General features: G+C 55.6%; 3 protein-coding genes and 1 long non-coding RNA gene across 6 annotated transcripts; 1 reads left to right on the top strand and 3 right to left on the bottom strand.

Moving 5' to 3' along the window:
• Positions 1–146: 146 nt before the first annotated feature.
• Rex1bd (required for excision 1-B domain containing) lies at positions 147–2,911 on the bottom strand. Of its 2 annotated transcripts, XM_052752638.1 has the most exons (5): positions 2,550–2,744; positions 2,386–2,468; positions 1,651–1,855; positions 857–936; positions 147–361 (listed from the first exon to the last, which is right to left on the bottom strand). In XM_052752638.1, exons 1-5 carry the CDS (start codon positions 2,619–2,621, stop codon positions 289–291), a joined length of 513 nt encoding a protein of 170 aa, XP_052608598.1. In that variant the 5' UTR covers positions 2,622–2,744; the 3' UTR covers positions 147–288. The 2 variants fall into 2 exon arrangements, with proteins under 2 accessions (XP_052608598.1, XP_052608597.1); XM_052752637.1 differs by lacking the exon at positions 2,386–2,468 and having other exon boundaries at positions 2,550–2,911.
• LOC128119274 (uncharacterized) lies at positions 2,655–3,319 on the top strand. The gene is made up of 2 exons (XR_008221498.1): positions 2,655–2,770; positions 2,909–3,319. It is a non-coding gene; the product is annotated as an uncharacterized LOC128119274 (long non-coding RNA).
• Positions 3,320–4,184: 865 nt separating this feature from the next.
• On the bottom strand, positions 4,185–6,411 carry Uba52 (ubiquitin A-52 residue ribosomal protein fusion product 1). 2 transcript variants are annotated; one of them, XM_052752639.1, is made up of 4 exons: positions 6,295–6,411; positions 5,563–5,676; positions 5,326–5,412; positions 4,185–4,450 (listed from the first exon to the last, which is right to left on the bottom strand). In XM_052752639.1, the coding sequence occupies exons 2-4, from the start codon at positions 5,663–5,665 to the stop codon at positions 4,254–4,256; spliced, it is 387 nt and encodes a 128-aa protein (XP_052608599.1). In that variant the 5' UTR covers positions 5,666–5,676; positions 6,295–6,411; the 3' UTR covers positions 4,185–4,253. The 2 variants fall into 2 exon arrangements, with proteins under 2 accessions (XP_052608599.1, XP_052608600.1); XM_052752640.1 differs by having other exon boundaries at positions 5,563–5,673; positions 6,295–6,405.
• A 2,266-nt stretch (positions 6,412–8,677) lies between these two features.
• Kxd1 (KxDL motif containing 1) lies at positions 8,678–19,172 on the bottom strand. Its single transcript, XM_052752636.1, has 5 exons — positions 19,069–19,172; positions 14,584–14,708; positions 12,957–13,109; positions 10,352–10,398; positions 8,678–9,457 (listed from the first exon to the last, which is right to left on the bottom strand). Exons 1-5 carry the CDS (start codon positions 19,135–19,137, stop codon positions 9,225–9,227), a joined length of 627 nt encoding a protein of 208 aa, XP_052608596.1. The 5' UTR covers positions 19,138–19,172; the 3' UTR covers positions 8,678–9,224.
• Between the last annotated feature and the right edge of the window lie 909 nt (positions 19,173–20,081).

The following is a 20,081-nucleotide window of genomic DNA, read 5'->3' as shown; positions in this document are numbered from 1 at the left end:
ACCAGCCCTGTTTTCCAGGACACTAGACTACCTGTCCTCAACTCCTTAGGGGGATGCAAGTCCCCCACCTGCTCTCCCTGTTCCCCTGGGGAACGCCCCCCAGTTGCCGGACTCCACACCCCAAGATACAGAGCTGATGGGAACGCTGCAGAGGGAGAATTCTTTATTTTGTGAGGCGCGTTGGAGGGCAGCCCGGCGGGGCACGACCTCAGCCAGCTGGCGGTCAGGGCTGGGCTGGACGCCATGGGCCTCTTTTCCCATCTTCCTCTGGTCCCTTGGGAGCCGCCCTCACTCTGCAGATTCGGCATCAAACCTGAGTTCCTGCAGAACCTCGCTGATCGCCTCCATGGTTTTAATTACCCTACAAGAGCGGATGGAAACTATAAATAAAACCCAGATGGGGTGAATTAGCTGAGCCGTACAGCCAGCGGGGAGGGGGACTATGGCAAGCCCTGGGCCCTCCTGCCTGCCGCCAAACCTCAAGCCCGGCCTGGGAGCATGCCTGGGAGGCAGGGTGGCTTGGTGGGTCACAGTGGGCTCACGGGAAAGGCCGTGGTGGGGGGAGGGGTGCTTGCCACCAAGAGGTTGGGATGTGTGTGCTTGCCTGCCTTGGAGACCTGCGACAGAACTGCAGGGGCTCACACAGGGGAGCAAGCGTGACTTTGGCCATGTTCAAACTCCTGAAAGCATCGGAAACTGCAGGCGACATGATGATGCACATCCCGGGAAGCATGCATCGAGGAACGCCAGTGTGCAAATCAGAGCGCCCTCTTCCACTGGGCGGGTCAGCGCTGTGCTAACCATGGCCATGTGGTGCCAATCTGAGGTGTTGGGCTAAGGGGCCCACAGGGCTCACTTTATTTTCAGCTGGCGCAACTTTTCAGGGTCCTCCTGTTCTGACACTCCTGGTGTCCCCATCACCTGCAGCAGCGCCACCTGGAGGAGCAAATGGGAGTCACAAGGCAAAAGCCACATTGCCCTTTCTCAGCTGATCAAGACAGAGAAGGCAGACCAGGAGTAGAACCCCGGAGAGAGGAGCCTGAGTGTGTGAGTGTGTGTGTGTGTGTGTGGGGGGGTGATTTTAGGGTTCTCCTGTGGAAGGGCAGTACAGAATATGGACAGAGCTTGGAAAAGCCAGGGATGGAAGGCAGGTGTGGCCCCCAACCCAGAGTCAGGGCAGGGCGTTATAATTCCAGGATGGAAATAAATGTGGAACTCAAGGCAGGGTTTGGGGTTCTGTACTATGAATTCTAGACCAAAGAGCGATGTGGGCGTAGCTTCCAGTGGGCGAACCCTCCCCTACTAGGAGGCTGTAAGAAAAGGGCAGGTGGAGTCTGGGGATCTGGGTCAAGGGACCTAGGAAGTTGTGCGTCCGTTTCAGGGTGTGTGGCGGATGTAGTTTGTGGGTCCCAACAGTGATAACCCAGAGGCAGAGAGACAGCCACAGTGTAGAGGCCACGGGGTTCTTGGAAGAGCTTTCCAGAGGGACTGGAATAATTAAGCGGAATCTGGGAGGGAACTGTAGGCAGACAGCAGACAGCAGGAGAGGGCCCAAATGCACGGAGGTGTGTAGCAGAAAGTAGTGGTCGGGGTGGCCGGGAATGGGCTGTGGCCATGCCCCACCCTGAAGAAGAGAGGTGGTAGTCTTACTGTGGCCAGGCGCGTCTGTTCCAGCTCCTGCAGCCTGCGCACGTGGCGAGCGAGCATCAGCTGCGCGCGAGGCCCCGCTAGTTCCGCTTCCACCGCCAGAACCTCCCGCGAGGCGGCGGCGAAGACCTGGGTCACCTCATGCACGACACTCCGATAACGCGGGAAGTCGTGGTGCTGGCCACTGAGCAGGTACTGGCGGTGAGCTCTGCGGTGGGCGGGGAGGATGCTGAGCCCATGCCCCTGACTCAGACTACGCTCCCTGCTCCAGCCACCTGGAAGACCCACCCAACTTGAAAGCGCCGAACCCGAACCCTACAGACTGGAGACCAGGGCGGACCCATCTCTGCACTCCGAGAAGACAGGGCTCTGGCTGCGGGCACGCCCCCTCCGGGCCACACCCCCACTCCTCCGGGCCACAGCCCAGCTCCACCCAACCCCTCCAGGTGGACTGTTTCTTCCGCGTTTTCAGAACCACCACCCACGGCTCTGCCCCGCCCATCCTAGACCACGCCTCAGAGCACGCCCTGCTCTGGGCGGCGCCTGGCCGCTCCCCTGCATCCGGGACCAGATCTCCGGCCTCCCTGCTCCTCCAGCCACGCCCACAACCGGGTCCTTTTAGCCACGCCCCTAGGCCTGCCAGCTCCGTCCCCGCAGGTCCCGCCCCAGCGGCTGCCCCAGGTCCCACTCGGGCCAGTCTCCCAGGCCCCGCCCCGTCGCCCAGCCCGGCCGGCTCACTGGTCCAGGCGGCGGAAGGCCTGCGCGCGTTCGTTCTGCAGCTGCTGGATCCTCCGTACCAAGGTGGCGATCGGGGCGTCTCTCTGTGGGGCGTGGGGCCATGAAGCCGGGTCCCTGAGCCCATCCCGCCGCCCCACGCCCGTCCTGCCCACGCTAGGGCTCACCCAGGCCCACGGCGGCTCCGCAGATCCGGGGGCGTCCGCAGTAGTCGGCACCTCTGCCGTGGCGGTGAGCATGACTGCGCAATCCAGCGGCGCTTGGGAACGGCCGCAGCGCCTCCTGCCGGCCGGGAGGCCCACGACCGTCGCGCGCGCATCTGGCTGCCTTTGAACTCTTTACTATGGTTGGTTCCAGGACTCTGCATCTGCCGATCCTCGCGACACTCGTAGGTCAAATAGGGTCACAATCGTAGTATAAGGTCACAGGAGTTTCCCAGTGTATTTCGGCATGAGTGATGGTAACGAAGTATAGCTGGGGGCTAGACCGATGTCTCAGCGCCTAAGAGTACTGGTTGCTTTTGCAGGATGCGAAAGACCGAATGCCAGCACTCACACACGAATAACTAAAATCCCAGGAGATCCAGTGCCCTCTCGATTGCATGGGATATCAAGCAGTCACGCAGTGCACACGAAACATTCAGAAGAGCACCAATGCTGTGACTGACGGTGGAGGCACATGGTGAGTGACAGCAGGTTCTCCTGGCACACCACGTTCAAACCCGCACAACCTTTCTAAGGCCGAGTTGAACTGGATACCTGACTTAATCAAGATGTGCAAGATGAGGGCTGGAGAGATGGCTCAGAGGTTAAGAGCACCGACTGCTCTTCCAGAGGTCCTGAGTTCAATTCCCAGCACCTACATGGTGGCTCCCAACCATCTGTAATGAGATCTGGCGCCCTCTACTGTATACATAATAAATCTTAAAAAATGTGGAGCCGGGCGGTGGTGGTGGCGCGCACCTTTAATCCCAGCACTCGGGAGGCAGAGCCAGGCGGGTCTCTGTGAGTTCGAGGCCAGCCTGGGCTACCAAGTGAGTCCCAGGAAAGGCACCAAAACTACAGAGAAACCCTGTCTCGAAAAACAAAAAAAAAAAAAAAAAATGTGGAAGATGAAAACCCTTGCCCCCTTAAGACTACAAAGTCGGGCTGGAGAGATGGCTTAGAGGTTAAGAGCACTGACTGTCCTTCCAGAGGTCCTGAGTTCAATTCCCAGCCACCACGTGGTGGCTCAACCATCTGTAATGAGATCTGGTGCCCTCTTCTGGCCTGCAGGCACACATGCTGTATACTAAATAAATAAATCAGTCAGCTATGCTCACAGGTTCATGTGCAACTTCAGGACCATAACTATGGTGTGTACTGCAGCATGGGCCTGTGATCCCAAAGCCCGGGAGGGAAGTCCCAGGGCTGTGCCTGACATAAGGCTGATCTCCGGATCAGCAGCCTAACCTGCATTGGGTTGGGTGAGCTGCCCCGCCACACAAACCATCATCCCCACACACCGGACTTGTGTGAATGCAAGGTCACTTGGACATGATGAGGACAGAGTGGGGCAGAACAGAAGCTCCCTGCGGCAGTACTGTGGGCCCCACCTTCACAGGGGCTCAGATGACTGAAGTTTTAACCCACTGGTCCACCTTCCTTCCAGAAGCAGCCGTTCAGATGTGCAGATGGGAACCATGTGCTACCAGCTGTGGCTGGCAGGTTGCAGGGCAGCCTGGTCTACATAGTGAGATCCCTTCTCACTGGGAACACGCCTCCCAGCCCATCCCCGAACAGAAGAGCCACGTATGACACCAGTTACTGCTCCAGTCGATGGAAGGGGACTTTATTTGGTCCCGGGGTCACGGGCCAGGTACGGCCCCAGCTTTATTTGACCTTCTTCTTGGGGCGCAGGTTGTTGGTATGGCCGCACTTCTTCTTGCGGCAGTTGACTGCACGGGGGTGCAGGCGTGCATAGCACTTGCGGCAGATCATCTTGTCACAGTTGTACTTCTGGGCGAGCTGACGAAGGGACGGCTCGATGATGCCACCACGCAGGCGCAGCACCAGGTGCAAGGTGGACTCTGGGAGGAGGACAGAAGCTGAGCCCTGCCCCGGCAGCTCCGGGAAGACCTCAAGGAGAAACTCAAGAGGCTTCCCCACATTGCTGCCACAGGCCAGACTTCCCTTAAAGGACTGAAACCAAGTTCATCCACTTTTGTAATGTACTGAGGTCTTAAGAAGGAGCTAAACAACAACGCAGGCAGCTGGGAGCCACCGTGCAGTGCAGGGAGCATTCAGGTCCTGTGGGAACACAGGTCAAAAACAAAACAAAAAAACAAACAAGAAAGTGTCCAGATGTGGCCAGCCTGATACAGTGAGATCCTGCCCCACAGACAGAGCCCGAAAGGGGTCAAATGCTGTGACATCTCTGCAGCCCCACCAGCTCCTTTTCCTTCTAGGCTGCGTCTTGCTGACACACCCCAGAGCTAGGCAGGCAGAGGCTCAACAGGGACAAGGGAAAAAAGCTGCTATGTGACGGTGGCACAGGCCTCAACCCCAGCACCCAGGAGGCAGGGGATCTCTCGAGTTCAAGGCTGGGACTATACAGAGAAACCCTGTCTCAAACAAACAAATGGGGGGGGGGCACAATCTAAAAAGTGAACAGGCATTATGGCTCACACCTGCAACCCCAGCTCTTAGGGCAACACTGTGGGCCAGCCTGGGCTAAAGCTGAGACTTAGCTCAAAACAAAACAGGAGTAAAGGCTTGGCAAGTGAAGGCACACCACAGAGGGCCCGGAGACCTGGGTTCAATTCCTGAAGCCCACACACGGGTGGAAGGTAACTGACTTCTCACTTCCGCACACGGCTGCCACACACACCCGTGGCAAATGAAAAGGGACAAGACATGCCACTGCCAGGCGACTGGAGCACCACTTCCGGGGCCCACCCCTTACCTTTCTGGATGTTGTAGTCCGACAGGGTGCGGCCATCCTCCAGCTGCTTGCCGGCAAATATCAGCCTCTGCTGGTCTGGTGGGATGCCTGTGCACAGGAGAAACCAGGCTGGCGGCAGCTCCTTCCTGTAGGAGCTGGGACCACCCCAATCACTCAGAGGAAATCAAATACGGACTCTGACCGTTCCAGAGCCGGGTCAGCACTCCCATCAATACCACCCGGAGCAGCCCAGCCCACCTTCCTTATCTTGGATCTTGGCCTTGACATTCTCGATGGTGTCACTGGGCTCGACCTCAAGAGTGATGGTCTTGCCCGTCAGGGTCTTCACAAAGATCTGCATGTTGGCGTCTGCTAAGCAGAGGAAGGAGACCCACCAGTTACGTGTTGCTTGTGTGTGGGTCTCTGCCTGAGCGGGCCCGGGGAGGCTGGCTATTGCTTGCCTACCTGCCCGAACTGCCCTCCAAAAGACCCAACCCGACTGTGGACTTAAGCGCGGTACTCCCCCGCAGCCAGGCTCAACCTTCCCAGCCAGCGCCACCGGGTGGGACGGGAAGCCCACACAAGCGTCCCGCTCTATGAAGGGCCTCTCCCCTCCCTGCAACTCAAGGGCCCAACACCAAACACCGTCTTCTCGACGCGGCAGGCGGGACTCAGCGTAACCGACTGCCCCGCACCGCCACGCCGAACCCAGGCAGTCCTCGTGGTCCTCGGGGCCCCGAACCCCCACGGCCCCCCTGGAACCAAACCCCGATCATCTCTGGACAGGCCCAGGAGTCGGGCCGGAGCGCCTGTCCTTCCGCCGGGGCCGCGCGTGCCCGCCGCGCGCCCAGGTCCCCGGCCGAGCCCCGCCGGGCATGCGCGGGGCCAGAGCGGCGCCCACGAACCCCCACACTCCCCTCGCCGGTCCCCGCCGCGCCGCCGCCCCGGCGCAGCCGCCACCAGCCCGTCAGCGACGCGGCCACCACCAACCTGCTCCGCCGCCTCGTTGAAGAGAAAGAGGACGGCGGAACCGGAAACCCCCGAGTCTCCTCTCAGAGCGCCTGCGCACTGAGCACGCTGCGCGTCGACGTCACAATCCACGCCGCACGTCGTTCCCGCCCCAGGCTTCGTCCGGCGCCATGTTGGGTGCTGGCAAGGGAAGCCGAACAGCGGTCGGACTGTCAGGAGCCGCTTCCGGGTGGAGCTGCGCCACCAGGCGTGAGTGACGGGCGCCCCTGCGGGAGCTTCCAACGCCGCCTTCCCGCGTTCCTCAGCCAGTCGCGACACGCTTTTGTTTCTTTTAGGAGGTGTGGCTGGCATGGTGGCACTGGCCTTTAATTCTAGCAGATGGGAGTTCGAGGCCAGCCAGTGCTCCATAGTGAGAGTCAGTCTCAAAAACCAAACAAAAATAATGCAACCACTAGACCCTGGAAAGAGGGGACTTAAATTTCCCGTGAGCTTGGTGGTGTGGATCATCTTGTTTCTCGAATACTCCCCAGGGCATCAGGCTAAAAGCAAATGTAAGCGGAACTATCTGGGAAGATACGCCCCCCCCCCTTTTTTTTTTTTGAAAATATATCTTCCCCCATACAATATCTTCTGATCAGGACTTCGCCTCCCCCGGGTCCTCCCAGATTCTCCCCACCTCCCTAACCACACAAACCAACACCCTTCTTCACCTCTCTCAGAAAGCAGACATATAAAATAAAATAAAAACCAGAACAGGACAAAACAAACATTAAGAAATAAAACAGTCGAGGCAGCCTGGGCTACAGAGCAAATTCCAAGACAGGCTCCAAAGCTACACAGAGAAACCCTGTCTCAAAAAACCAAACCAAACAAACGAAATAAAAACAAAAAGCACAAGAAACACAGATACACACATTCATACACACAGAGATCCCATAAAAACAGAGTTGGAAACCATAATATACAACTAAAAGGCAAAAATTCCCAGACAAAATGTAAAGCAAAACCCTCCAAAATTACCATTGAGTTCACTTATGTGACCTGCCCTTACAGTATGGTTTGTATGCCTAGAAAGACTCCATTAAGAGAAGACAAATTTTTCACCTGTGAGTGGTTATCAATTGGAGGTAGCGTCTGGGTTAGGGATGGGGCGTGTGTCCACTCCCTGTCATCACTGGGACCCGGCCTGACTTAGCCCTGTGCAGGCCCCATGCACTGGGCCAGTCTCTGTGAGTCCATGTGCATTGGCCACGCTGTGTTTAGAGACCTTGTTTCCCTGGTGTCCTCCATCCCCTTAGATTTTTACACTCCTCCTGCCTCCTCTTCTGAAGGGTTCCCTGAGCTCTGAGGGGACGGATCTGATGGAGACTGCCCATTTGGGATTGAGAGTCCCAAGGTCTCTCACTTTGCGCTCTGTCCAGCTGTGGGTCTGTGTTTATTCCCATCTGCTGCAGGAGGAAGCGTCTCTGATGGTGGCTGAGCAGACACTGACCTGATTCCCAGTCTGGTAGAGTAGCTCCTGGGAAGAATTTTTTTTTTTTTTTTTTTCCAAGACGGTTTCTCTGTGTAGTTTTGGTTCCTGTCCTGGAACTCACTCTGTAGACCAGGCTGGCTCTGCCTCCCGAGTGTTGGGATTAAAGGCGTGCGCCACCAGCGCCCGGCTGGGAAGATATTTTTAATGACTCAAAAGGTATCTATGTTAATTTGGTTTTTCCTACTCGTTAGTGCACCCCGTGTGGAGTGCAGTGTCTGCAGGGGCCAGAAGAGGGCGCTGGAATCAACTGCCGTTCAGGGCATCCAGTCTGGCGTTTTCTTACTTTCACTGATTGTATCTTCAGTGCTGGAGCTGGCCCCTAACTGGGACCTAGTGCCTACTTGTCAGGGGCTCTGCAACCAGGGTATTATGTCCTGGAAGGCAATCATTTAAAAGTGCTCCAGGGAGCTGGGCGGTGGTGGCGCATACCTTTAATCCCAGCACTAGGGAGGCAGAGGCAGGTGGATCTCTTTGAGTTCGAGGTCAGCCTGTCTATAAAGGGAGTTCCAGGACAGCCAGGACACAGAGAAACCCTGTCTCGAAAAACAAAAACAAAGAACTGCATGGCATGTGGAGGCAGGTGTCTGCAATCCTAGCCATGTCAAAGTAGCCATCCATCAGAAACAGTTTTCCAGAGGCCGCCAGGCCCGCAGCTGTCCTTGCCAGGGACAGTGATGTCTCAGAGGTGGTCTCAGAAAGGCTTGGCGCTGCTTTGCCCTCCAACCTCACGGGGTGCCTGTGGCACAGCCCTGTTTTGGTAGTTCACAGGGTTTGGTGTTTGGGCAACCCCCTCCAGCAGGGCCCCCGGTGACATCCAGAATCTGCCCATGCTCTGGGGTGTGAGCCCCAAAACAGACGCAAGCCACGGCATGCAGTGTTCCCTTTTAATAAGACTTTACCGGTAACTTCCCAACAACATCTGTAAACATCGATACAAAAATATTCCATTCAGTTCCTGGAGACGCCTGCTGGGCCTGTGAGAAACAGCTCCCCACAGTCAAGGCTGCCTGTCTTGAACCTTCTACCTCTCCCAGAATTCAACACGACAGGAAAAAAAGTACTCCACAGAAGGCAGGGAGACCAGAGTTAAGTCAGCAGCTGCCAGCAAGTGGAGACAAGCTCAGCCCTGCAGGCACCTTCCTCCTCCAGGGGGCCCCACCATGGTGTGGGGGACATCTGGCTTTGGTCTGGGGACTTTTAGAAGTACTGTTCAAAGCTGGCCCAGGCTGAGCTCAAGGATACCTGTAGCCAGCCTCACTGCCCCAGCTGGGGTGCATGTCCTGGCATGGGGAAGTCCTGCTCTTAGGAGGAGGGGCAGGAATTAGGGGCCCTGCCTATGACAGACGGAGCAGCAAAGCTGACTGACCCCAGGAGGACCAATGCTGCCCTGAGCCTTTCTGGGATGGTGGGAAGGGGGCTATTCTCCATGTGTCTCTTCCTCGTCATCTGTCTGGCTGTGGCCATTGATGGCAGGGGAACCGGGTCGAATATGTGATAGGTCCTCAAAGCCAGGACTGAGAGATGGTGAGACAGTGTCAGGGCTGGTATCACAGGAGCCTGTGCTCTGCTCCGAGGTGGCGATGGTCGTGGTGATACTGGGTGGAATGGGGTCTTCATCTTCGTCCTCCAGGAATGAACCCTCCGGGATGTCTGGGGAAGGAACCCCCATGCTGGTCAAGTCACAGATCCAGGTTTTCCTGTAAGGGTGGCCCTGAAAACTCTTTCCCACCCATGGGGGCATGACTCAGCCCATTTTACAGAGGAGGAAACTGAGGCCTGGGCAGGTGAGTGAGGCTGACTCAGAATGAGCATGCCCATTTGTCGTTCAGTATGGGAGACTGAGGCAGGAGGAACACAAGGAATTTGAGGCCAGCCAGGACTACACAGTGAGAGCCTACCTGAAAACTTAAAAATTGAGACAAAAACAACAAATGCCCAAGTTAGGCTGGCACAGGTAGGAGGCTGGGTTTGGCTCCCTCTGCAGCAGCAAGGCATCCCCAGGCCAAGCACCACACCTGCCCTGCTTCGTCTTAGCGCTCTATGGTGGAGGAAGGAGGGTCAGTAGCTCAGGGTCATCTTCAGCTACATAAAGAATCTGAGGCCAGCTTGGGCTACATGAGACCATGTCTCAAAAACACAAAGCAAACAAAAGAAACCCCAGGAATCCACCTATCACTGGGGTGCAGACATGCCCACTCAGCAGATGAGGTGACCTCAGAGAACCCTTTGAATTGCTGGGGTCCCAGTGATGTTACAGCCATAGGCCTGAGAACTTGATTCTTCTAGGCCTTCTGGCGCCAGCTCACTCACACCCCAGATAGCATGGCTTCCCTCTGGTGCGAGTTTCCCCCTTGTGAAATGGGATGTTCAGTCCCCACCTCACCGGGGCTTAGGGGTGACAGCCTGGCTTACAGGGCCCCTGGGTTGAAGATGAAGGGGCTGTCACCATTTATTCCTCCCACTGCAGAGGCGTCTCCACCCACCACCCGTGGGACCCGGATGGGTGCTGGCAGCAGTGGGGGTGGGGGGCGGGGCCACACTTACGACTGAAGGCCTCTGGGTGCTGCCGGGCCAGCTTTCCCTTCAGTGTCCTGTGGGGAAGGGGACAGACAGGGATGAGCCACAGCAGGAACCCGGCTGGGCTCTGGGCACTTGTCTCCTGCCGCATCGTGCCCACGGTGCCTGCCTCTAGGCTTGGTTCTGGCACCATCCTGGGGGAGGTGGGGGGCTGGGATCACGACAGGAGGTGGCCACCACCTTGCTGCTTCCTGTACCTCATTCTTTCTCTTCTGGCTCCCAGGTGTTGGGGTCAGAGCTCTACACTGGGCCTCCAGTCCACCTTGTGTGTTCAGACAGGGCCTCCGTGGACGAGGAGCTGGGTATCAGCTGGGCTGCCCGGCCAGCAAGCCCCAGCCCTCACTGTCCCTGCCTCGCCAGCACAAGGGTGACAGTCATCAGCCACTGCGCTGACATTCCTTTACAACTCATTTTAACTCATGTGTGTGTGTGCGCGTGTGCATGTGTGCACACGTGTGTGTGTGCATGTGTGTGTGTGTGTGTGTGTGTGTGTGTGTGTGTGTGTGTGTGCACATGTGCAGATCCCCAAGGCTGACTCCAGTTCTCTGGAGCGACCTGACAGGGCAGGAGAACCAACCCCAGTCCTCTGCAGAACAACGCACTCTTCACCACTGCCAGCCCCCAGCCTCTGCGCCTGACTTTTTTCATGTGTTCTGAGGATTTGAACTCAGGTCCTCACAATTGCTCAGCAAGTACTTTACCCACTAATTCCTCTCCCTTTTTGTTTTTTAAGATAAAGTCTGGCTGTGTAGCTCAGGCTGGCCCTGAACTCACCAGTGTAGCTCAGGCTGGCCCTGAACTCACCATGCAGCCCAGGACCCTCCTGTCTCACCCTATGCGTGCCAGCGTGTGCCGTCACCCCAGCTGGCTTTATTACCTTATGAACTGGCTGCTGGTTGTTCTGCCCTGACGCCCTGCACTTCACAGGCAGCGGAGGGGCTTGAGCGCGCACAGCCTCCACCCTGACTGCAGTCAGCCTGCTGTCGTGGCAAGCACACAGCTGAGTCACGGCACATGACGCGCTGGACCTGTTTCCTTTCTGCCGAGCTAGAACACATGCTGGTGCCCAGCATCTCCAGGGGCTCACAGGGTTCTTGCCAACTCCCCAAACTACCTGCAGAGTCAGCCTGGCGTTGTGAGCCAGAAAGGTGTGCTTAGAGAAGAGCTTAGGAGCCAAGAGTGCCAGGGCAGCTCAGCACTAGGGAGGTGGGGAGGCTGGAGCATACGGAGTCCAGGGTCATCCTCATCTATGTGGCAAATGTGAAGTCAGCCTGAGCTACAAGAGGCCCTGTCTCAAACAATAGCAAGACTATAATAAAATAATAAAAAGAGGCCAGGCATGGTGGCGCACACCTTTAATCCCAGCACTTCGGAGGCAGAGGCAGGCAGATCTCTGTGAGTTCTAAGACAACCTGGTCTACAGAGTGAATTCCAGGACAGCCAGAGCTATCTAGTAAGACCTTGCCTCAAAAGCAAAAAACAATAATAAAGAATACTAATAAAAAGAATTAAAGCCAGGCATGGTGGCATATGCCTTTAATCCCAACACTTGAGAGGCAGAGGCAGGTGGATCTCTGAGTTCAAAGCTAGCCTGGTCTACAGAGGGAGTTTCAGAATTTGAAAATACTGATCTAGAACACCTAGATCTAGACTTTGAGGTAGAGCTTATTTTGTCCCCTTAGCTCCAACAAGGCTCCCCAGGCTTGAGCTGAAGGAAAGGTGCATCTATGGTCTAGATCCCCTGTGGCTCTAGCTGTCCTGGGTCTGGGCAGCTGGCTGTCACCACAGCAGGGATGGGTGAGACTGTGAGGTACGCCTGGAGACCTGAGAGTCAAGGACATGGATGTCATGATCCGGGAGCCTGCGCCATCGTGGGAAGAACCAAACTGACCCTGACTGGCCTCTCTCCAGGACAGACCCCAGGGCCTGGTGCTTTGCTGGCCGCTCAGCCTGCCTTCAGAACCGGAGGACCTGGCCTAACTACTCGACTGTCTTCCCTCCTGCCTCTTGTGTCAGGTCCCAGCTGTGTGGAGCAGACGCCAAATAAAAGGGAAATCCACTACTTCCAGTTCACTCCCTCAGAGGTTAGAACCGCCCTGTCAAACAACCGGAATAGCCAGGGCTGGAGAGGGCAGAGGGCAGGCTCCTGGAGGGGAGAAAGGGAAGAGGAGGGGACTCAGAAGGGCTGGGAGAGGAGGAGAGGGAAGGGAAGGGGCCTTGGAAAAGAGGGACCCAGACGCGGGCTTTGGAGAAGCGAGAACCCTGAAGGCAAGGGAGGGTTGCAGAAGGAGGGGCATTCGAGGGCCTGGGAGGGGTGGGAAGTGGGTCCAGAGGGCCTCAAGGGAAGAGTGTGGCTTCGGAAGGGACTGAGGGTGCAGAGGCCAGCTAAGTCCCCGGGACAGGGCGTCTCAAGAACTGGGTGACAGACAGGGAAGGGGCCAATACTGTAGGCTTGGGGATAAGGGTTTGGAGAAGATGTGCTGTAAGACAGGGCGTGGTCTCAGGATGGAGGAAGAAGGTGCTGGGGCAGCTGGCTGTGGGGCCACAGGGGAGCTCTGGGGGGTGGGGCCACCTGATCCTGCGGAAGATGCTGTCCAGGTCCCTTTTCATGTCCACCAAGGTGCGAGTGTGGTGCATGAAACGCTCGCTCATCTGTTGCAGCCGCACGCTGGACAGATTGTTGAAGTTCAGAAGCATCTCGTTGGTTTTCTCAAAGCGGTCCAGCCTAGGTGGGGAGAGGGTGAGGGCCCCTGCATGAGGCCTAGGAGCCTTAGCTGGAGCTGAGCCCTGTGAGGGTCACAGCCTCTGCATTCAGTTACCAAGATACAGCCTGAAGATTTCTGTCTGCTGTACTGGTCACCTAACTCCTACTCACCTCTGTTGCAGCCTGAATCCGGCATGAGTTTGTGTGTGTGCATGAGTTGCTTCTGACAGGTTCCTGCTACACACCCTTGACAGTGGCCCATTCTATGTCCCTGTGCTTGTTTTCTTTGTTTGTTTTTTCAAAACATGGTTTCTCTGTAGCCCTGGCTATCCTGGAACTCACTATATAGTTCAGGCTGGCCTCAAAAGATCTGCTGCCTACCTCCGAGTGCTGGGATCAAAGGCGTGTGCCACCACCGCCCGGCCCACTCCATGTTCTAAGCTGACCTCAAACTACCTCTACAGAAGTCTTGGGATTACAAGTGTGTGCCACTACATCCAGCTAAAAGACTGACATGTTTATGTTTATGTTTATGTTTATGATTATTATTATTATTTGCTGCCCTTTTCCTAAGTTTTGGGGTTTTCTCTTTGTTTTAGTTTTTGAGACAGAGTCTCACTAGGCAGCCTTGGCTGCCCTGGAACTGAGAGTGCAGGGGTTTAAAGGCGTGTGCCACACGCTAGGCCCAGACTTATTTTTTATTATATACACGGGTGTTTTGCTTTTGTGCATGTCTGTGCACCATGTGCAAATGTGCACACACACCTGTGGAGACCAGAAGCGTGCTCAGGCCCTGAACCTGAATCAGCTGCTGGGACAGAGCCTTGGCCCTCCTCCAGAGCGGCCAGTGCAGTCTGGCATGGTGGTGTACGTCTTTAATCCCAGCACTCGGGAGGGAGAGGCAGGAGGATCTCCGTGAGTCTGAGGCCAGCCTGGTCTACAGAGAGAGTTCCAGGACATATTGAGACCCTGTCTCAAAACATAAGTAAGCAAACAATAGGAGGTGGAGAGCCCCCGGGGACGACAGCAGCCGACAGCCTCTGGCCTCCGCTGGGAGGGCCGTCCTCTAGAATGGACCTAAGGCCTCTGGCCTCCGCTGGGAGGGCCGTCCTCTAGAATGGACCTAAGGCCTCTGGCCTCCGCTGGGAGGGCCGTCCTCTAGAATGGACCTAAGGCCTCTGCGTGATTGGCACCTCAGCCCTGTACCTGCCTTCCACCCCAAGCCTAGGTGAGACCAGGGTGAGCTGGTTCTAGCGAGGAAGAAAAGCGCCCTAGGCCAGGCACCCTGCACACCGGACTGGGCTCTAGGTCCTGATGCCAAGATGCTCCTTGGCCACTGCCAAGCCATGCAAAGCTACAGGACCCGACCCCTTTGCCAAGGCCTGGTTTTCAGGCCAGGAAGGAACTGGCTCTGGAGCCAGGAACTCATTTTCATTAATTTATCACAACTTGGGGGTGGGGGGTGTCCTTCCCATGCTGCCCACAGCCTGCTCACATGTTCTTCTGGGCCAGGATGATGGCGTTGACATCATCGGCGTTCACCATGCTGAGGAAGCGGCCACAGAAGACCCTCGAGGCCGAGTCCGGGGGGTCCATCTCTTTCTCCTCCCCCTCTGATGCCTGAAACGACCAGACCAGGACATGAAGTCAGCACTCGGCTTGGTGAGAATGTCAAGAGCAAATCATGGCCCAAAACAGGCACCGCCCCAGCCTCAGAATACTTAGGCTGGGAACTTGGAGTGTTTAGGGGCCTAACAGATCCATCCTTAGAAACACATAAGCCAGAAGAGCTGAGCATGGCAGCACACCTGTGATTCCAGCATTAGGAAGCTGAGGCAGGAGGATGGAGAGGAGTCACTCTACACCGTGCATAGCTCATGCTGGCCTAAGAACCTGAACTTGTCACATGCACAGGTTGGGCAACGCCATTTCCCCTTCACTGTCCTCGCTAGACTCCACAGGGCTGTCATCCCACCTCCTGTCAAGCTCTGCTCCTGTGTGGCTTTAGGTTAGGGTTTTGTATTTGGCTTCTGTGGGACACGCATGGGTGCCACAGCACTCATGTGACGATACGGGACGAACTGCAGATGCTGCTCCTCCCCGGACAGAGGCCAGAGGTGACGGATGCCCTGGAGCTGAGCTACAGGCAGCCACGGACATGGTCAGAACTCAGGTCCTCTTCAGTACAGCAAGCCTCTCCAGTCCCCGTTCTCCGTTGTTTGACAGGGTCTCTCACTGGCCTAGAACTTTACCACAGAGGCTAGGGCAGCAAGCTTACATGCTTCCAGGGATCTGCCCATACCTGATCCCATCTCACCATCACTGAGTCCCAGCTTTGTGTGTGGTTTCTGGGGACTGAACCTGGGTCCTTAAGTATATTATCACCTGTATTATTGCAGAGAGTGCACCACCTTCCTTGAAGACAGGGTCTCACTATGTAGCCTTGGGTGTCCTGGAACGCCCTACATAGACCAGGCTGTTCCTAAACTCACAGAAATCTGCTTGCCTCTGCCTCCTGAGTGCTGGATCAAGACTGTGTGCCACAAGCCCCGTCTCTTGGGTTTCTGAGGCAGTTTCTCACGTGGCTGTGGGGGCTTCTGACTTACTGAAGCACTGGAGACAACCTTCAATTCCTGTGTGCCAGGACAGCATCTCAAGGGCCAGCTGGTCTCCATGGTGAGGGACAACAAACGTGAAAAAGACCTATGAAGTCCTGAGGCTGACCTCTGCATGTGCACTGTGGGACATGCACACCCATACTCCAAACAAGTTTCCAAATTCAGCTCTAAACTTGGTTTGGGGGCCAGCAAGATGACTCAGGAGTAAGCACGATGCCTTGTTTAAACCCAGGGACCAACGGGTGGAAACAGAGAACTCCCAAGAGTTGCCCTCTGACCTCCACGTGCATGCTACAGCACACACGTGCTCATGCACACACAAGCTCATGAAATATACACAGAAATATGTATAAAAACCAGGCTCTCCCAGCACTCGGGAGGCAGAGCCAGGTAGATCTCTGTGAGTTCGAGGCCAGCCTGGGCTACCAAGTGAGTTCTAGGAAAGGCGCAAAGCTACACAGAGAAACCCTGTCTCGAAAAACCAAAAAAAAAAAAAAAAAGAAAAGAAAACCCACAGGCTGAGCAGGCACGGCAACAGAGCACACCTTTAACCCCAGCACTCGGGTCGGAGAGGCAGGTGGATCTCTGAGTTCAAGGACCGCTTGTCTACAGAGTGAGTTCCAGGACAGTCAGGGAAACTGTGGCTCAAACAAGCAAGTAAGCAAACACACACCGCACACACAGGCTTGGCGGCTTGCACTGGCCACCCCAGCACTCAGAAGACTGAGGCAGGATTACTTCAAGCTCTAGGCCATCCTAGGCAACAGCAAAGTGAGCTCCAAGCCAGCCTGGGCTACTCTGTGAGACCTGTCCTCAAAAATGAAACAAAATATTCAGCTCTGAAGCTAACTACACTTATTGTTTTCAGCAACTTAAAGCCAAGGACTCTAGGCATAGGCAGTCTGCCGGCCTGGCACCTGCATGGATTGTGGTTCTCAGCATCTGGCAGGCAGGTGATGGCCCCTGCTGTGTCCCAGTGAGCAGAGCTCCCCAGACCAGCTCAAAACAGGGGAATCACAGCACCAACCCGTCTCTGATGTTCAGGAAAAACCCAGGATCCTGACAAGACCTGGCTGAGAGAGGCCAACTCCGCACTGGGCAAGTTTCACACACGGGAGCTGGCCGGGCTCGGTGATGCAGGCAGGAGGATCAGGAATTCAAGGCCAATCCCAGATACCTGGATGAAGGCCGAGAAGGGCTACAGAGCAAGGCCCTGACCAAATACGTTCTGTGTGGTGGTGTCTTCTTTTCCAGTACAGAGTCTAGGGCAGGAGAACTGGCATGAATTTAGGGGAGCCTGGACTACACAGTGAGTTTCAGGTCAGCTCAGGCTACAGTGTGAGACCCTGTGTGTGTGTGGGGGGGGGAATGGTGGCAGCCGGGTGGTGGTGGCACACACCTTTAACCCCAGCACTCAGGAGGCAGATGCAAGTGGATCTCTGTGAGTTCAAGCCCAGCCTAGTCTACAGAGTGAGTTCAAGGACAGCCAAGACTACACTGAGAAACCCTGTCTTGAAAAACCAACCAACCAAACAAACAAAAATGGTGGGGGGCAGCCAGGGGCGGTGGTACACACCTTTAACTCCACACTTGGGAGACAGAGGCAGGGGAGAATGAAGGGTGGGGAGGAGGCTGGGTGTGTAAAGTGCTTGGATGGGAACTTGATGACCTGCCTTGGGGTCGCCAGAGCTCGAGTACAGCTAGCCGCAGTAGTAGTGCCTCCATTTGCAACCCCAGCACCTGTGCGGGGAGCCAGGAGGCAGAGACAAGAGCAGCTGGAGTCTCCAAGGCCAGCTAGCCTGGCCCACAGAAAGGTGAACAAGAGATGCTGTCTCAAACACAGTAAAAGGCAAGCAGGGAGTGGCGCCCAATGGTATTCCCTGACCTCCACACCCCACACAGGCACACCAAAAGACAAAACCATACATATTTAAGCCAGGCGTGGCAGCAGAGGGCAGCCTGATATATAGAGTTCCAGGACAGACGGCTACATATAGAAACCCTGTCTCAGGGGTTAAAAAAAAAAAAAAAAAAAAAAAAAAAACTAGCTATGGGCAGGGCACGGTCCCTTCCATCCGAGGATCACACAGTCCAGTCACCCAAGGTCATCAAGCATCACCTTGGGCAAAAGGCAGATACATGGTCGTAGACACCAGCACATGGGGAGTGGAGGAGTAAGGCAGGATTTAACGTTTAAGACCAGCCAGGACTTCACAGATCTTCCCAGGCACCCTAGGCAACATAGGAAGATCCTATTTTAGGAGAAAGATGGCCAGTGACATGGCTCAGTGTCTAAAAGGTGCTTGCCATCAAGCCAGACTCCAGTTCAAGCCTTGGGACACATGGTAGAAAGAAAACCAACTCCTGCAGGTTGTCCCCTGATCTCAAGACATGAAGGTGCATGCCCCATGCCCCCAAATCAATAAAATGTAAATATTTTTTAAGAAAAAAAAAAAAAAGACGTGGTTAAAGGGTGGAGTCAAACGGGTTAATGGCATCCCTCAGATGCAGACTTTTGACTCGAGATTTTGTTCTAGATCACATTATTAGTCTTGGACTGGGGCTGAAATGGTAGCACGCAGAGTGCCAGCTTGGGCCACCCTAAGATGCATGAAACCCTATCTTAAAACACAGGCCTGGCGCGACAGTTCAGGTTGTCATCCCCGACTCAGGCGGCTACAGGACTGCTGTAAACTCAAGGTTAATCTGGGCTACATCGTGAGTTCCAGGCCAGCCTGGGACAAATGAGACCCTGACTCAAAGCACAATACAGGCCAGGCGTGGCGGCTCTAAGCTTCTAAATCCAAGCGCGCTCCAAGGAGCTCAAGGCCAGCCTGTCTCAAAGATAAGTTGACTGACTTTCCTCTAGTACTGGGGCGGCTGAAGCAGGAGGATTACCAGGAATTGGAGGCTGATTTGGGCTACTATCTCAACCTCCCCCAGGGACGCAAGGCTGAGTGGAAGGGCTTTGCGCCTCAAGGACGCAAACCAGGAGCACAAGGCACCGTCGCGCCCGAGTCCCAACCGAACTCAACTCGACGACCCAAACTCCGAGGGGGAAAAACAAAGAAAAACCACACCGGATAAGGCGGGGCTCAAACGTGCACTGAGGCCCCGCCCCTTCTAGAGGGGAAACTGAGGCACGGGCGCACTCCGAGCCGCTCAGGACTCGGGCTGCGACCGACACACAACTCGGGTTCCCATCCGGGTCCGCCCGCGCCGCGCCGCGCAGTCCGGGAAACTGAGGCCGGCTCGGCCGCAGAGCCAGGCTGGGCCCTCCTTCCCCGCGGCGGCACAGCCCGCGGCCTCCCGCCACCCGCGACCCCGCCCCGGCCCAGCACCGGCGTCGCCGGCCTCGGCACCTGCACATCTGGAGGCCTGTCTCGCGCTTCCGGGATGGCGTCCGCGCCGCCTACGTCATCACGCAACATCCGTGCGTGACCTCGAAAGCAGGAAGGGGTCGGACCAATAGGTAAGAGGCACTTACGAGAACGTCAGAAGAGTGACCAATCACGGGGCGGTCGATGCGCATGCGCACTGTTCCAAACCTGGCTTCCTAAGCAACCTGGAAGTAGGCAGTTAAATGTCGTATTTTTATTAATCCTTTTAAAATTGTGCACGTGAATATAATGTATTTTGAGCTTATTTGCCCCCACTGTTCCCTTTAGCCCCAGGGCCACCCTCACCACTAGTTCTATTTTTAATTTTTTAGATTTATTTAATGTGTTTAAGTGTTCTGCCTGCAGATACGTATGTGCAGCATGTGATTGATTGGTGCCTATGACGTCCAGAAGAGGGAGTCGGTTTCCCTGGAACTGAATGGTTGTGCGTCTCCATGTGGGTGCTAGGACCCAGACCATGTTCTCTGCAAGAACAAGAAGCGCTCTTAACCACTGAGCCAACTTCCAGCACCATGCAGCCCAGGCTGGCTTCCAACTTTTCATGTGGCTGAGGTTGTCCTTAAACTCCTGGTCTCCCTGCCTCTACTTCCTGATATGACAGATGTATGGCCAGTACTGTGACTTTCAGGTTTTTGAGATAGCTCTAGCCCAGGCTGCCCTGGTGCTCACTATTGTGAGAAACAACCTCCACTCTAATAAAGAGACTAGCTAGTGAAAGAGAAGCAGTTTTGTTTTGTTTTGTTGTTTTTAGAGACAGGGTTTCTCTGTGTAGCCCTGGCTGTCCTGGAACTCACTCTGTAGATCAGGCTGGCCTCGAATTCACAGAGATCTGTCTTCCTCCCCCGCCAGTGCTGGGATTAAAGATGTGTGCCACCACCACCCGGCTAAAGTAGTAGTTTTTAAAGTCCTGATCATGAGAAACCTCTGGCTTCTTTTTCCCACAGAGTTACAGTCTTTGTATACTTTTAGCATAG

This window comes from Peromyscus californicus, unplaced genomic scaffold (assembly GCF_007827085.1).
Source record: "Peromyscus californicus insignis strain IS unplaced genomic scaffold, ASM782708v3 Scaffold_23__1_contigs__length_62951481, whole genome shotgun sequence".
Lineage (NCBI taxonomy): Eukaryota > Metazoa > Chordata > Mammalia > Rodentia > Cricetidae > Peromyscus > Peromyscus californicus.
The sequence above is the reverse complement of the archived record's forward strand: the minus strand, read 5'-3'. Positions and strand labels throughout refer to the sequence as shown.

What these genes read in the sequence shown, in the direction of transcription:
- Kxd1 (XM_052752636.1), bottom strand. Translation starts at nt 19,137, where the DNA reads ATGTTGCGTGATGACGTAGGCGGCGCGGACGCCATCCCGGAAGCGCGA. An exon ending in ACAGGCCTCCAGATGTGCAG is followed by an intron (nt 14,709 to 19,068) that starts GTGCCGAGGCCG and finishes TGGTCGTTTCAG; the next exon opens with GCATCAGAGGGGGAGGAGAA. An exon ending in ATCCTGGCCCAGAAGAACAT is followed by an intron (nt 13,110 to 14,583) that starts GTGAGCAGGCTG and finishes CTCCCCACCTAG; the next exon opens with GCTGGACCGCTTTGAGAAAA.
- Uba52 (XM_052752639.1), bottom strand. Translation starts at nt 5,665, where the DNA reads ATGCAGATCTTTGTGAAGACCCTGACGGGCAAGACCATCACTCTTGAG. An exon ending in CAAGATCCAAGATAAGGAAG is followed by an intron (nt 5,413 to 5,562) that starts GTGGGCTGGGCT and finishes TCCTGTGCACAG; the next exon opens with GCATCCCACCAGACCAGCAG. An exon ending in GGACTACAACATCCAGAAAG is followed by an intron (nt 4,451 to 5,325) that starts GTAAGGGGTGGG and finishes TCCTCCTCCCAG; the next exon opens with AGTCCACCTTGCACCTGGTG.
- Rex1bd (XM_052752637.1), bottom strand. Translation starts at nt 2,749, where the DNA reads ATGCAGAGTCCTGGAACCAACCATAGTAAAGAGTTCAAAGGCAGCCAG. An exon ending in CGGAGCCGCCGTGGGCCTGG is followed by an intron (nt 1,856 to 2,549) that starts GTGAGCCCTAGC and finishes CGCCCACCGCAG; the next exon opens with AGCTCACCGCCAGTACCTGC. An exon ending in AACAGACGCGCCTGGCCACA is followed by an intron (nt 937 to 1,650) that starts GTAAGACTACCA and finishes TTGCTCCTCCAG; the next exon opens with GTGGCGCTGCTGCAGGTGAT.